This window comes from Marmota flaviventris, chromosome 1, assembly GCF_047511675.1.
Source record: "Marmota flaviventris isolate mMarFla1 chromosome 1, mMarFla1.hap1, whole genome shotgun sequence".
NCBI classification, from domain to species: domain Eukaryota; kingdom Metazoa; phylum Chordata; class Mammalia; order Rodentia; family Sciuridae; genus Marmota; species Marmota flaviventris.
This window is the reverse complement of record NC_092498.1, coordinates 148,641,425-148,657,388: the sequence shown is the minus strand read 5'-3', so window position 1 is coordinate 148,657,388 and position 15,964 is coordinate 148,641,425. Positions and strand designations below refer to the sequence as shown.

General features: G+C 46.6%; 1 protein-coding gene across 1 annotated transcript; it reads left to right on the top strand.

The window, feature by feature from the left end:
* Nucleotides 1-1,277: 1,277 nt before the first annotated feature.
* Nucleotides 1,278-14,626, top strand: Ung (uracil DNA glycosylase). The gene is made up of 7 exons (XM_027923389.2): nucleotides 1,278-1,472; nucleotides 2,061-2,267; nucleotides 2,816-2,911; nucleotides 6,523-6,620; nucleotides 7,182-7,270; nucleotides 9,505-9,683; nucleotides 13,542-14,626. The coding sequence occupies exons 1-7, from the start codon at nucleotides 1,341-1,343 to the stop codon at nucleotides 13,680-13,682; spliced, it is 942 nt and encodes a 313-aa protein (XP_027779190.1). The 5' UTR covers nucleotides 1,278-1,340; the 3' UTR covers nucleotides 13,683-14,626.
* The last annotated feature ends 1,338 nt before the right edge of the window (nucleotides 14,627-15,964 follow it).

The window sequence follows — 15,964 nt, the reverse complement described above, 5'->3', positions numbered from 1 at the left end:
AGGATGCTGCTTTTAAAAATCCACAGCACTAAAAAGAAATACTGTTTGCATCAGTAATTTGTCCCTTTTTATTGCTGATTAGTATTGTATTCTATGGATGTAACACAGTTGTATTTGGGTGATATGAATAGAATCATTACAGACATTCCTGGACAAGCTTTTATGTAAATACAGATTTTTATTTCACTTGAGTAAATGCCTAGGAGAGTGATGCTGGGTCACAGAATAAGTGTATAAATGTTTAACTTCATACAAACTGCTAACTGGTTTTCAAAGCAAACGATATTCAATTATGAGTCTTTCTCTTCTTACCTTAAGCTCCTTGCCCTGGGCACTGGCACACAGCATCAACAAGGATAAAGCTCCTGCCCTGGTCCAGGTTACATTTTAGAGATGCAGACAGGAATAAGCAAGGGAAAAATAATTTCATATAATATAGAAATTACAGAGTGATAGGCCAGGAGGTGGGGCAGGAGAAGGCCTCACAGGGAAGAGTCCTGAGCAGAGACCCAGGCCTCAGGGGAGGAACTGGCTGTGTCCAGCGAAAGTGCTGGGATCCAGATTCAGTAGTAGGGCTTTGGTGGGAGAGGGAAGGAGCCAGCAGAGCTGGGTAAGACGCGGAGGGTTTTATTTCAAGCCATTTTGAAAACTGTAGGAGAGTTTTAACCTGGGGGTTGTCGTGATATAATTTATATTTCCAAAATATAACCGATAGGAAAGAGAAAGCCAGCCTGGGTTGTAAGCCAGGAGATGGGAGAGCTGCTGTTGAATTCAGGATTTGGAGAATTGATTTGCAGATATTGATAGTTTGAACCCCCGGGGAGGGATGGGGGAGGGAACCCAGGTGTGTGTTGGGGGAGGAGGGGGACCATGGTGCTTTTAGAGGGTGAACAGTTTGGGGTTTGACCTCCGTGACCTTAAAGTCAGCTCCAAACCTGGTAGATAAGGCAAAGCGTAGCAAAGCAGGCTGTGAAAAGTGGTTGAGATCTGTATAGCAGTTCAACAAGTAACGGAGAGAAGGCTCCTTTCCCTCCTGCCACACCCAGTGGGGCCCGTCCCTTTTTTACAGCCGAGCAATTGGAGCACCAGGCCCGGAGGCAGAGAGAGGACGAATGCATTTAACTAAGAGTAGGCGGTCCAAGCCCTACCTCTCCCCGCCCGCGTGGCTCAGCATCCCCTGGGGCGCATGCGCAATAAGCCGTAGGCACCCCGCCCCGCCCCCAGGGAAGCCCCCCACCCTCCGCTCCGAGCATGCGCCGGCTGCTTGGCGCCAATTGCTGACCCACCACAGGCTACTGGGTCCGCGGGCGGCGCTCGTTCGCTCCCTCCTCGGCTCCGGGATGATTGGCCAGAAGACCCTGTACTCCTTCTTCTCCCCGAGCCCCGCCAGGAAGCGAAGTGTCCGCAGCCCGGAGCCGGCCGACCTGGGGACCGGCGTGGTAGCTGTAGCTGAGGAGAACGGCGATGCAGCGGTGAGGCGCGGCGGAGACCGCTTCAGGGCCCCGGGGCGAGAGGCAGGGATGGGGAAGAAGTCAGGAATGCCATCTGGCCGGGGCGGTGCAGGAGCGCACTGCTAGCTCAGTAAATCAGGGGCCCGAGTTGAATACAGCCTACATGCCTTCAAAACAGCCGCCTCCATCCCTCGTCGGCCGCCATGCTGCAGGGCCAGCCAATGGGAATGGGCCTCGGGAACCACAGCGCCAATCGGCATGCAGCTGTCCCGCCCTTCTCAGCCCTCTGTCCAATCAGAGGGGGAGGGAGGCGGGACCCCGGAGGAGGGCTTTTGCCGCGAAAAGGCCACGTGGGGACGCTTCCCGCGGGTCCCGCAGGGCGGGGCGCCTTAGTGAGTCTCAGGACCCCGCGGGGCTCTCTGAGCACCGACTCCAAAGCTCTGCACTGGCTCCACCCCGAGCCCTGGAGTCAATTGTCTGATTTGGCTCGCACCCGCCTTCGCCATGGGCGTCTGTAGCCGACCGCTGGTGGGTTTGGCCCGGAAGCTGCGGGCCCCCGGGAAGCGGCCTGTGCGGTTGGTGACCGGCCTCTGCGGGGACTCGTTGCAGGACCATCCCACCAAGAAGGCCCGGGTCGGGCAGGAGGAGCCCGACACGCCGCCCTCCTCGCCGCTGAGCCAGGAGCAGCTGGTCCGCATCCAGAGAAACAAGGCCGCGGCGCTGCTCAGACTCGCGGCCCGCAACGTGCCCGTGGGCTTCGGCGAGAGCTGGAGGAAGCCCCTGGGCGCCGAGTTCGGGAAGCCGTATTTCATCAAGGTGAGCCGCACAGCCGCCTTGCCCAGGGGTCCGGGGAGCACTGGCTCTTGGTTGGCTTGGCAGGCCATCTGCGTTTAGAGCACGTTGGGCTTCCACGGCCTCCTGTTTTCCCTCCTGCACTGGGTTTCTACCACGAAGCGGGTGAACTAAAGCCGTGGTGTTCTGAGTGTGCACTTAGGTTGTGAAGGACGGTAAGGTGATGTCATGGGTTTTAAGCCACTTAGTTTGCTCCCCAGGAAAGGTTGGCATAAAACAACCAGACTGATTCCCCGCTCGGCCCTTGGGAAAAAGATGAGAAGTATTGGCATCACTCGGACATGAAAGCCATCAGGCAAAACGACAGTGATCCGTCCCCGAGAAACAGGGGAGTTGGGGTGATCCGAACTTAAGGCCCTAGTAGGTGCAGGGCTTTTTTGTTTTGTTTTAAAGAACTTGGATTTGAAACGTTTCAGGGAGTCAGGTAGCTTGCATGAGAAGTTTTCTTACTGAATTCTTACAGGTTTCCAGTAAGAATCTGATTTTTAAATCTAATTAATCTTTTAAATCAGCTAATGGGATTCGTTGCAGAAGAAAGAAAACGTTACACTGTTTACCCGCCTCCACAACAAGTCTTCACATGGACCCAAACATGTGACATAAAAGATGTAAGTACAATTGTGGGTGAATTTTACTAGGGGCAGGAATCAAATAGTACTTGTTAATTAGAGGCACTGGAGAAAAGCCATATAATCCGTCATTCAGTAGAAATTAATACTAAAGTTATGGGGTTTGGCTGACTATATTTCACCCTATATTTATTTTTTTTTAATCTTTATTGTGCTACCTTTGCAACAAAAAGGAAAAATATGTACAACAATGTCACTCTTTTATTTATTACTTATTACTACAAATTTATTTCGATGAACCTTTAAAAAATTTTATTTTTATATTTTTTTAGTTGCAGATGGACACAATACAGTTATTTATTTGTTTTTATTTTTGTGAGGTGCCGGGGATCAAACCCAGTGCCTCATACATGCTAGGCAAGTGCTCTACCACTGAGCCACAACCCCAGCCCTCACCCCCCCCCAATTTTTTTTTTTTTTTCAGTTGTTGAGGGACCTATATTTTATTTGCGGTGCTGAGGATCGAACCCAGCACCTCCCATGTGCTAGGTAGGTGCTCTACCTCAGAGCTACAACCCCAGCCCATCCATGAGCCTTTTAAAAATCTTGTTAATTGCAGATAATGGGACTGGGAAAGAAGGATCTGTTATGTACAGAAATGCACAAAAGAGGCAAAAAAGAATGAGAGTTATGTTTAGAAGTAGCAGGAATGGGCTGGGGGTATGGCTCAGTGAGAAAGCATTGCTAAGCATGCTGGAGGCTCTCTGGGTTTCTTCCCAGTTGGGAGCAAGGCTGTTCAGCTCAATCAGCCTTCAAGAGTAGGGGGTTGTTGAAATCTTGGTAATTTCCCAACTCCATCTCATGTAATAGTCTCATCTTCCCCCATCCAGCCTTCCTATCAGAACTGACACTGCTAAATTAACTGGTAGAGGAAACAGAACAAGGGGTCAGAGGATAATGCATTGGTTGGACAGTCAGCCTCCCAAAAATTACAGAGTGACTGAATTGCTTTCCTGTGTTTCTAGATGAATCTCTCAGGACTTTGTGTGTCCTACCCAGGTATAGTCTTTGCTGCTGGGGGAATATGGTCGCTACAGGCCACAGCTGTGAGAGAGCCATAGTGTTAGGAAAAGGACTTGATTGGGCTCATTTGAAGTGGAATGCTTGAGTGTGTATTTTCGGTGGTGGGAGACTGACCCAGGGCCAAAGGGGCCACACCACACAGTAACAGTCCATATATATCATGCTGACATTTTGTGGCTAGATCCCCTCCTCCATGTTCTTAAAATATTTGATCTGCAAAATAGTTATATAGTTAACCATTATTGCCCTTCTCCTTTTTGTTTTTTAAATATAAAGTGGCATGTAGTAGTTACACATGTTTATGGGGTACAGTGTGACATTTCAATACATGTATACATTGTATAATGAGGAGGTCAAGGTAATTGTATTACCTGAGACATTTATTATTTCTTTGTGTTGGAAACTAGCTATTTTGCAATATTCAATTAATTGTCTACCATAGTTAATCCTACTAGAACTGGAATGTGCTTTGGAACATTAGAAGTTATTCCTTCCTACCAACTGCACCCCAGCCTTACCTCCCCCTGCCAGAGTTAGTACAGCAACACTCCTTGCTTCTGTCTTGAAAACCAGCTTCAGGGGTTTGGGTGTGGTTCAGTGGTAGAGTCCTTGCCTAATATCTGGCTCTGGGTTCTGTCCCCAGCACTGCAAAGAATAAAATAAAACCAGCTGCATCCATCTGTGGTACTTGAACCTTCGTGATTTGGTTTTCCATGTAATACATTCAGTATCTGCTTACTCTGAAGTTTTTTAGGTGTTTTTTTTTCCTTCCCCATTTATGGGAGCAGGAATCATGATTTACAAAATATTCATTAAATCCAGTAGAAGTGGAATAGGTGAATAACTGTCTTGATAAGGCAGTCACATCTAACGCTTAGGAAAGTTTCACAATTTATCTCCTAGAACAAGAATTTTGAATCTAGCTCCTTGGTTTTAAAGTTTAAAAAAAAAAAAAAAAACAGAAACAGAAACTAAGTCCTATTAAATTCAGTACTAGCCAGTGGTGCGTGCTTGTAATAGGACTGCTTGACAAGTGGGCAAGTTGGAGGCCAGCCTGGGCAACTTAGCAAGACCCAGTCTCAAAAAGGCCTGGGGACATAGTTCAGTGGTAGAGCATTTGTCTAGTTTGTGCAAGTTCCTAGGTTCATCCCCAATACCAAATATTTATAAATATGTACATATTTTTTCAGTGCTAGTTTGCTCCCTGTTTGAATATTTTGCCATGTTCTGAACACCAGTGATAATTAAACAGGGAGGCCTCTCAAAATCCATTGGGCTGGCCAGGCTGCTTTATAGGTAAGTGTACTGGGTCAGGGAGATTAGGTAATTTGCCCAGAATCTTCTACATCTAGGACCAGAGTCCCAGAGCCAGAAAGCTTTCCTGCCTGTCCAGCTGCTTCACCATGAAGAATATACACCAGGGGCAGGAACTGAGAGCTTCCTGGTCATGGGAACATCTGTAGCTGGATTTGAAGGATGTAGAATGCAGAAGAAGGTTCTGAGAGCACCAGGGACAGAAGCAGGAGGAGACAGGCAGGTGCTGCATCCATAAGCCGAGCCAGCCTGCATTTCATCACCTCTGAGTGGGGACCTCATTGCTCTTCCTTGCTTCCTACTGCCTACTCCTATGCCCTTTGACCTGACCTCATTCTCCTGGTTTCTTCCTTTCCAGGCCCTAAAATGCACTCATCCTTTGGTAGTTCCTCGTCATGAATCTGTGCCACTGAGTGTGTCAGTCTGTCTGGCCTGCACTGTTGATCTATAATAGAAAACACCAGGAAATGAGCCCACTGCCCATGGGTAGTGACGATATGCTGTACTGATTTGCACACTGCTCAGGTGTGTGGCAGGAGACATGTAGGATAATGAGTGCATTAACCAGTCACATAGACGGTTAAAAATGGTTAACTCTGGAGCTGGGGTGCAGCACAGGGACGAGCACTTGCCCAGTGTGCTGGAAGCCTGGGTTCCTCCCCAGCATTGCAAAAAGAAAGAAGGCCAGCTTGAGGGGGGATAGGGATTGCCACGCGACTTCCAGCCACTTTGTATGTTCCTGGGTGGCTGTGCTGTTACAGGGCACATTACCTTTTCTTTTTTTTTTTTTTTTTTTTTTGAGGTATCTTAAATTGAACCCAGGGGTGCTTAATGACGTACCCAGCCCGCTTATTTTTTATTTTGAGACAGAGTGTCACTAAATTGCTGAGACTGGTCTCAAACTTGGAGTCTTCCTGCCTCAGCCTCCTGAGTTGCTGGGGTTACAGACGTGCTCCATTGTACTCAGTTCTACTCTGTAATTTGAAAAGTGAAAAGAATAAATGCAAAACTGACCCCAATTTGAACATTTGTGTCAGAGAAGGGGCGGGGCAGGGCAGCATTTCAGAGTGTTTGACAGATGACTTGTTAATTGGACATAACGGTGACCCGTGGATCCTCCCTTGGGCTTCTTAATTGGGCCAGGAACAGGGTTTTGCTTTTCACTGTTGTGTCTTCCCATGACCAGTCAGCCACATGTTCACTTAGACCACAACACTATTATGGTTCAATTCTTTGCCATCTGGTGTTTACAGGTGAAGGTTGTCATCCTGGGACAAGATCCTTATCATGGACCCAATCAAGCTCATGGGCTCTGCTTTAGCGTCCAAAGACCTGTTCCACCTCCGCCCAGGTACAGTGCTTTGCAGATGGCAATGGTCTAGTCATAATTGATTTTGGATGTGTACGTTGTAAATTACAGGCAGTGGTATTGGGGGGACTTTCACTAGCCTCTGGAGGAGGATTTCTCAACCTGGCACTATTGACATTGGACTGGGTCATTCTTTGTTTTGGGATTGGAGTTGTCCTGTGTGCTATTAAAGTTATATGGGGGTCAGAGCACCCCTGGTTAAAAACCACTGCCTTGGAATATTTATATAAAACAGATAAAAGGGATATAAAACTGTAAGCATCCGTGGGGAGGTGGGTTGTAACTGCTGGGTGATTTACTTGGATCTTTTCAAGGTATTACTCTGTTCCGTATATCCAAATACAGACCAAAGTAAAGGTCTTTGTCAGATTTACCCGTCAGGACTGCAGGTGTTTATCTTGTTAATTGGTGCCCTGGTTTCTGTTGTCCCTTCCAGGGGCTGGCTTTAGACCTATAGCTTTTTCACATGTTGTCTTGGAATCACTGAACTTTCAGGATTCTGCTTAAGATCCTGTTTTTGTTTTTCTTCCTTCTTTCTTTCAGTTTGGAAAACATTTATAAAGAGCTGTCCACAGACATAGATGGTTTTGTTCATCCTGGCCATGGAGATCTATCAGGATGGGCCAAACAAGGTAAGCCAACCCCTGCTAGATACAATTTGTTTTTTTTTTTTTTTTTGGGTTTTTCCATATTGTTTTATTTGCTTGGGGGTGAGGATTACATAAATAAACACCAAATATGGTAATCCTCTTATGTTTCTGAATCAAAATTACATCATGAGATTAATAAGGGCTCAAAAATTATTTGTTAATTTTCTTTTTTTTTTTAATTTTTTATTGTTGGTTGTTCAAAACATTACAAATTTCTTGACATATCATATTCCTCACTTTGATTCAAGTGGGTTATGAACTCCCACCTTCACCCCATACACAGATTGCAGAATCACATCAGTTACACATCCATTGATTTACATATTGCCATACTAGTGTCTGTTGTGCTCCGCTGCCTGTCCCATCCTCCACCATCCCCCCTCCCCACCTCTCCCCTCCCCTCCTCTCTCTCTACCCCCTCCACTGTATAACCCTGAGGGTCTCCTTCCATTTCCATGCAATTTCCCTTTTCTCTCCCTTTCCCTCCCACCTCTCATCCCTGTTAAATGTTAATCTTCTTCTCCTGCTCTTCGTCCCTACTCTGATCTTAGTTACTCTCCTTATATCAAAGAAGACATTTGGCATTTGTTTTTTAGGGATTGGCTAGCTTCACTTAGCATAATCTGCTCTAATGCCATCCATTTCCCTGCAAATTCTATGATTTTGTCATTTTTTAATGCAGAGTAATACTCCATTGTGTATAAATGCCACATTTTTTTTATCCATTCGTCTATTGAAGGGCATCTAGGTTGGTTCCACAGTCTTGCTATTGTGAATTGTGCTGCTATGAACATCGATGTAGCAGTGTCCCTGTAGCATGCTCTTTTTAGGTCTTTAGGGAATAGACCAAGAAGGGGAATAGCTGGGTCAAATGGTGGCTCCATTCCCAGCTTTCCAAGAAATCTCCATACTTCTTTCCAAATTGGCTGCACCAATCTGCAGTCCCACCAGCAATGTACAAGTGTACCCTTTTCCCCACATCCTCTCCAGCACTTGTTGTTGTTTGACTTCATAATGGCTGCCAATCTTACTGGAGTGAGATGGTATCTTAGGGTGGTTTTGATTTGCATTTCTCTGACAGCTAGAGATGGTGAGCATTTTTTCATGTACTTGTTGATTGACTGTATGTCCTCCTCTGAGAAGTGTCTGTTCAGGTCCTTGGCCCATTTGTTGATTGGGTTGCTTGTTCTCTTATTGTCTAATTTTTTGAGTTCTTTGTATACTCTGGATATTAGGGCTCTATCTGAAGTGTGAGGAGTAAAGATTTGTTCCCAGGGTGTAGGCTCCCTATTTACCTCTCTTATTGTTTCTTTTGCTGAGAAAAAACTTTTTAGTTTGAGTAAGTCCCATTTGTTGATTCTAGTTACCTAGATACATTTTGGATTGATGTTAACAGTCATCATTTTATCCTGCTCTTTACAGTTTTAAAAGGTCATCATAAAGTACTAAATGTCTAGTTTTGCTGGGTGCAAGTGGCACATGCCTATAATCCCAGCTACTCGGAAAGCTGAGGCAGGAGGATTGTTATGTTTGAGGCCAGCTTCAGCAACTTGGCAAGATTCTATCTAAAAATAAAAAATAGAAAGGGCTGGGGGTGCAGCTTAGTGTGGAGTGCCCTGAAGATCAATGATCTGAAGTACTGGAGGGTGAAATGATTAGTTTATATGAGTAAAAGTACTTTCGTAGGATATGTCTTTTGTTCTGCAGCCAGTTTTTAAAAATAATTTGAAGCATAATATTTTAAGTTTATCCAGTTCACCTAATTGAGCATTCAGAAAGTGGCTCTGCTTATATTGATAGGAGCTGTGTGTCTAGTGCCTATTTTGAGACTTCTTTTTTTAAATAAATTGTCCACAACCAGGATGAAAAAAGAATGTTTATTCTTAATTTCTTGAAGTCTGTTTTTGTTTAAGTGGAATGTTTGGCCTGTTTTCTTATTTGGGGTTATTTAGTATCACATAGGGTACTTAAAAGACATTCTGCTGGCGGGTAACCCATGTTCACCGCTGTAAACTGGAAGATGCCAAAAGGGCAGAGATGACAATAGAGTGGCCTCTAGTCTCACCAGAGCCCACCCTGGCCATGTCATAAGGCTTTCCTCATAACCTAGGGTCATTCCGCAGTGCACATGGTTCATTGTGCGTCTGACCCTCTTGTGGTATCTGCTGCTGCGGCTGAGCCTCCTCCTCACCTGCTCCTGTGGTCTGTGTTCCCAGGTGTCCTCCTGCTCAACGCCGTGCTCACTGTCCGGGCCCATCAAGCCAATTCCCACAAGGAGAGGGGTTGGGAGGAGTTCACCGACGCAGTCGTGTCCTGGCTGAATCAGAACTTGAACGGCCTTGTCTTCCTGCTCTGGGGCTCATACGCGCAGAAGAAGGGCAGTGCCATCGACAGGGTATGGGTGTTTATGCTCTAGGCAGTTTAGAGAATTCTAGGAATCCCTGCCAGTCAATGTTAGGAAATGACTGTCTTGGGTTTCCCTTTGAGAACTGAGGGGTATCTGTCCACACACATGGTGAGCTGTGAAGTGGGAAAGGCAGCCGGCCAGCTTCGGTTTCCTGCAGTTAGTGGTACAGGCTCGGCACGCCCTGTGCACAGAGGACACAAAGGTCCTTGGCATTAGTCCTTTAGCACATGGTGCCTTGCCTGGTGAATGAGGCAAGTGTCCTGCTTCCAAGAAATTGGGAGCACGTAGGAAACATGAGGAATTCCACTAATCACACACCCAGTTTCCCCTGCACATGGTATCAGTGTCGTCACTACCTGAGGTCTAATTGGAACGTCCAGCACAACCAAACCAGCTCTTTGTACTGCCTTTGCCGCATCCTCTCCAGTTCGCTACCTCTTTGTCCTTCCCCGTGTACCTAGCACACCTGGGTACCTGGTTGCTGAGTTTAACCTAGAAGTCATCCTTGAGTCCTCTTTGCCCTTAAATCCTGTCTGTCTGTGAATCTGATCAACTCTGCCCCTAAAAGGTCTCTGTCCTCCTGCTTCTCACAGTTGCCCTGCTCCCCACTGGCATGAGCTATCAGCTTCTCTGCAGTACAGCTGTGGTAGAGGAGAGGTGAGGGTGTTGGGTGGAAAGCAGAGGAGGGTTTGGGGCGGGAGGGGGAGGAGTGGAGGAGTGCTGGGTGGGAGGATTCTGGGGTGAGTGCTTCAGCAAAGGAGGTCAGGGCCTACGCGGGAACCCAACGGTGGTATCTGGGCTTCAGAAAAGTGCAGTGGTAGTGAACTGAGCCATGCTTTGAGTTTGTCCCACAGAGCTCTGGTTTATGTCCCCGCATCTGTGGAGCAGCCCACCGTCACTAGGCACAGCCCCCGCAGTCTGTGGGCCAGTGGGTGCGTTAGGGCTCAGCCAAGGATGGAGCTCAAGCCTGCAGACCTCACTCATAAGTCATTGCCTATCTTTTCTCTTTAGTGGAGCTTTGTCTTTATTTTTTAATAGTTTTTCAAAGGTTTAGTAAATTCTCATGATTGACAACAAGTGCAGTTATGTGATGGACATCCTCCCTCCCTCCTGTTCTGTCCACTTACTCCCTCCACCTTGCGTGGCTAAGCACTGGTGTTTAGTTTCTGATATATTTTTCTGGAGTCCTCATGCATATATAAGCAAATAATAGCCAAGCATGTAAGTCAGATCAAAAAGCTTTTTTGTCCAAAAAGTTTGTGTGAATACGTAACATATTTTCAGAGTTTGGGGAAGGGGGGTTGGTTGGTTGGTTGGTTGGTTGGTTGGTTGGTTTAGGGGTACTGGGATTGAAACCAGGAACACTCTGAGTACGTCCCCAATTTCTTTTTAAAGTTTTTTTATTTTGAAAAAGTTTCCCAATCTGGCTTTGAACTTGCCATCCTGAGTTTCTGGGATTATAGGCCTGTGCCACTGTGCCTGGATTAGGGATTTTTCTAACTGGAATCTTGGAGGGGGAAAAAAAAAACCTAACCTAAGATTAAATCTTGCATGGATTGCTAAGGTCTTTTTTTTTTTTTTTTAACTTGGTATAGACCTTTATTTATTTATGTGTGGTGCTAAGAATTGAACCCAGTGCCTCACACATGCCAGGCAAGTGCGCTACTGATCAGTCCCAGCCCAAAATCTTGTTTATAAGTAAAGAAGTATACATGGGAGTAATTACTCTTTACCTTAAGGAGGCAGTGAGTGGCTGCTATAGCTCTTACTGTGTTGGTAATCTGTGTTATCTATAAGCATGGTTTGGTCTGGAAGTAAACTGTTACCTAGCTCCAAGGCCAAGTCTCCTGAGTGCTAGATTGTCTAGTGCCCCCTCATTAGTGTCCTGGAAACACATCAAATTCAGCCTTGTTCACATTAAATTCTTCTCTCTCCTCCTTAAACTTGCTCCTCTGTACTCTCCAACAATAGAAAGTGCCACTATTTGCCTAGTTGTCCAGCCAGAAATCTGGCACTTACCCTGGCACCTACCTGCCTCCTCCTCTTCCCCTCTCTTCCCCTTCATGTGAAATCAGTCATGTCTGCGTTCTTCTCTCTGCTGTTTCACATCTGTTCCCTTCTGAACACCTCTGCCCTGAATTGGCCCTCATCTGATCTTACCTGGAGATTCAGAAGCTTACTCTAGAGAAGGCCTTGGCGCAGGCTGACCAGCTAGGTGGGAGATGGCCTCCAGCAAGCCTTACTTCCGACTCCCCGATTTCCCCTCTGAGCTCCAGGCTGACTGGCCACCTGCACCTTTCCCCGTGCCCCACTTCTTGCAGTTCTTGGCACAGACTGTTTCCTCTGCCCAAACTGGAAGTCTTTGCTTTCCTGGGAGGTGAACTGGATGGTCTTTCAGAGCTCCGTGTAGCTGACTTTACAGGGGCCTGTAGGGCTGCCGGTGTGGTGAGCTCTGACGTGCCTTCTCCTGACAGCCACCCATGTTCACTCATTTGATCCTCACAGTGGCCTCCCCCTAGGTGAGGCGTAGCTGTCACTTAGCTTACAGATGAAGCTGAAGTGCAGCTTGGTGTTGTGGCCATTCTCGTGATCACAGCGGCCAAGGGATAGAGCTGGTCTTGGACCCAGGCAGTCGTCCCAGGCTCTGCTCCTGGCCGTGCTGGGCTCCTTCCCTGTAGTTGTCCCCCACATGCACACCAAGCAGGGATATTTATTGTGAAAGACCACAGCCTGTTAATTTTTACCTAAAATGCAGAAAAGAATTGGGAGGAAAGCAAAAATAGTCCATAGTCTCCCTGTTCCAGATAACTTCAATTGAAATCTTAAAAATCAAGTATTCCACCTTGAATGCTTTTCACCATTTCCTCTAAAGGAATACTATAGTGTCTTGGGTATTTTTCCAAAAAAATTCTTTGTATTGCTGGAGATCAAACCCAGGGCTCATGCATCTAGGCAAGCACCTTACCACTGAGCAACGCCCCCAGCCCTCAAGGAAAAAAAAACAAAACTGAAAATGCATTTATTACTTTACATTGCTTGTTTCCACCTGATAAATTTTAGGGGTCTTGGGCCAGGGGTATAGTTCAGTACAAGATGTGTGGATAGCTCTGGATTGCCAGTGCCACATTTAAATTTTTTTGTTTTTTGATGTCCTCCCATATTCAGTACACATAGGTTAGTCCAGTTTTGTTTTGGTGGGCTTTTGTTTTTGCTTTGGCACTAAAGACTGAACCCAGGGCCGCTTGGTCCCTTAACACTTGAACACTGGACTTACATGAAGCTGCAGCCGGCTTTAGACTTAGATCTAAGCTGTGCTATGGTTAGTCTCAATCTCTGCACATCTGTGTGGGTGTCATAGCATCCTTTAGGAAATGCAATCTAAATGCAATTATAGCCGAGGAATTTCTAGATAATATATGGGCACTTGAAAATGGCATAGATAAGCCAGGTGCAGTGGCACATGCCTGTAATCCCAGCAGCTCAGGAGGCTGAGGCAGGAGGATCACAAATTCAAAGCCAGCCTCAGCAAAAACGAGACACTAAGCAACTCAGTGAGATGCTGTCTCTAAAATATAAAATAGGGCTGGGGATGCACATGTTCAGTGACCGAGTGCCCCTGAGTTCAATCCCTGGTACTCCCCCTGCCCCCAAAAGGCATAGATATTGCCAAATTGAAGGCCAAGATGGATCCCCTGCACCACCTAGCAAAGGTAGTCCTGTAAAAGTGATGAACAGGTGAGCCCTGCTCTAATAGGAAGGTAGACACCTTTGGGAGGTGGGAATTGCATGGCTGTCTCGAAGTATGTTGTAGTCTTTCCAGTCTGCCACTTTTTTTTTCTTTTTCAGAAGCGGCACCATGTACTGCAGACTGCTCATCCCTCCCCGCTGTCCGTTTATAGAGGGTTCTTTGGGTGTAGACATTTTTCTAAAGCTAATGAGCTGCTGCAGAAATCCGGCAAGAAACCCATCGACTGGAAGGAGCTGTGACCTTGCACTGAGAGGGGGTCTCTTCTTCTCTGGGGGTGGTTTTTGAGAAGCTGCTGTTGAAGTATTCGTCAATTGTGAAGTCATTGAAAATTTCCTTATTCTTAAGTGCCTTGCCTAAGAGGAGAGAGCTTCCATTCAACAGCAGAGAGCCAGGCTGCCCAGCCAGGGACAGCAGAGATACAGCACTGTGACCATTTCTGTATTCGAACCCTCCTGGCACAGTAAGATGAGGCCCAAGGACGGCAAAGGTGGCTCTGCCTGAAATAAGCACACTTCTCTCAAGACCAGTGAGGTCAGGTTCTGGGTCCTGTCCAGCCTCTTACCTCTTTGGTTCAAAATGGGAGAGATGCACCTTTTGGAGGCGGCTGTGTTTGGTCTTGCTGCTAGCATTTTTAGCTGATAGGTTAGACTTTAGGTTACAAGGTATTTGGTGGCTTGGCTTAGAAAAGCCCCTTAAATCTTTAGGAGAATCTTCAGGCCATTTCCTAGAAGAATCTGGAGGACCTTTTGCAAGCCTCTAGGAATCTGTCCCAAAAGCTAAGGATCAGAGTTTCCTGATTATAGTAAAGGCAAGGATCCCTGAGGATCACACCCTCGGTGTGAGCCTCAGACTGGATGAAGAAGCCTTGGGCTCTGTTTTTGTTGCATGGAATGAAGGTGAAGTTGAACAAGAGAAGAAGGTTCTGTTTTGTTTTCATGCTGGGTGGGAGACTTTCTCCTAGGGTCATCAGTTGAGGTGTTTTAAGGAGGGACAGATTGCCAGATTCTATTTTTATGGACTTGGATATTTTTTTTTTTGCATCACTGGAGATTTTTACATTTTTGTAAGATACTCAGATACATTTTTTTTTTTTTTTTTTTTTTAAAGACAGTGGTTTTTGCTGTTAGCTGGGTTAAAGAGTTGACCCTTACAAATTTGGTAATAAAAGATCTAACCCATTGAAGTTTTGCTTCCTGTCCCCTCTTTTCTTTGGCATGTGTATAAGCCCTCGGGCTGCCTTGTCCTTTGTACTAAGGGACCCGGTGCTTGTTACCATGGCAACCATTGTCTGCAGGAATGGCCAGGCCTTGCCCTTCCTCCTTCCACCCTGAATGGAGCCATCCACTTGGCCAGCAGGCCTAGTGTTGTGGGACAGGCCCTCCAGGGAGGTTCTGGGGGTCCTGGGTGCCGTCTGTCTTGCCCAATCTTCCCTCTGAATCTGTCATATGTGACCCATTGGTCTGTTGGCACTTGGCCCTCGTCACTGGTAGGCTGGAGGAAGAAGGTGGGATTCCCTGGCTGTCTGACAAGAAAGCAGAATATGGGGCTGAGGTGTAGCTCGGGGCTTGCTATGTGCTTGGCCTGCAGGCCTAGGCCCTGATGAAAAGCGCCTCAGGTGAAAACCGAGACCAGCAGAGGCTTTTCCCAGGAGGGCAAGGATATGGAGACGGACCTTGGCTTTGCCCAGATACGTTGCTTTCTCTGGGTTACCAGAGTTTCCTTATCTATGAAAAAAAGGGCTCAGGATTCCACTGTTCTGTGAGCAGCACAGACTTCTCAAGTGTAATAGATGCCTTTTCAGTTGGGCCTCTGGTCACTTTGGGGTCTCCCAAAAGCATTGCAAGGGATTAGTGAGTGGATCCTCCCTCCCAGTAGGAGCCACTGCTGTACAAAAATTAAAGAAGCAAACAATTTGGTGTTTTTAACACCTTCTGGTGTGGCAGCCAGCTTCAGGAGGCTGAGGCAGGAGGATCACAACCTCAGCATTGTGGTGCGATCCTCAGCAACTTAGCAAGACCCCGTTTCCAAATATAAGGACTAGGGGTGGCATGGGAATATAGCTCCGTGGTAAAGCATCTTGGATTCAAGCCCCAATACCAAACCAGCAACAATAAAACTTTAACACAGTGAAGCTGTAAATGGAAAAGAAAACGTTAAAGGGCCTATGATTCCCCCCAGAAAAAAATACAAGTTGACTATTGATTATCTAGTGGTACTGAGGGTTGAACCTGGCTACTCTGTCACTGATTTATACCCCCGGCCCCTTTTATTTTTTTGAGACAGGGTCTCAGTTACCCAGGCTGACCTTGATGTTGCAGTTGTGTCTCAGCCTCCCAGGCTGCTGGAATTACAGGTGTGTGCCACTGTTCCCAGCTCCTCGTCACATTGTTTTTCCAGTGCTCAATATATAAAAATGAATAGAAGACAGTGGGCTTTTCAGGCTGGCTTGGCACACTGACGTTTGAGGTACTGAACATTTCAGGTTTCACAGTCGCCTAGTCTCTGCAAACTGCTTGACTAT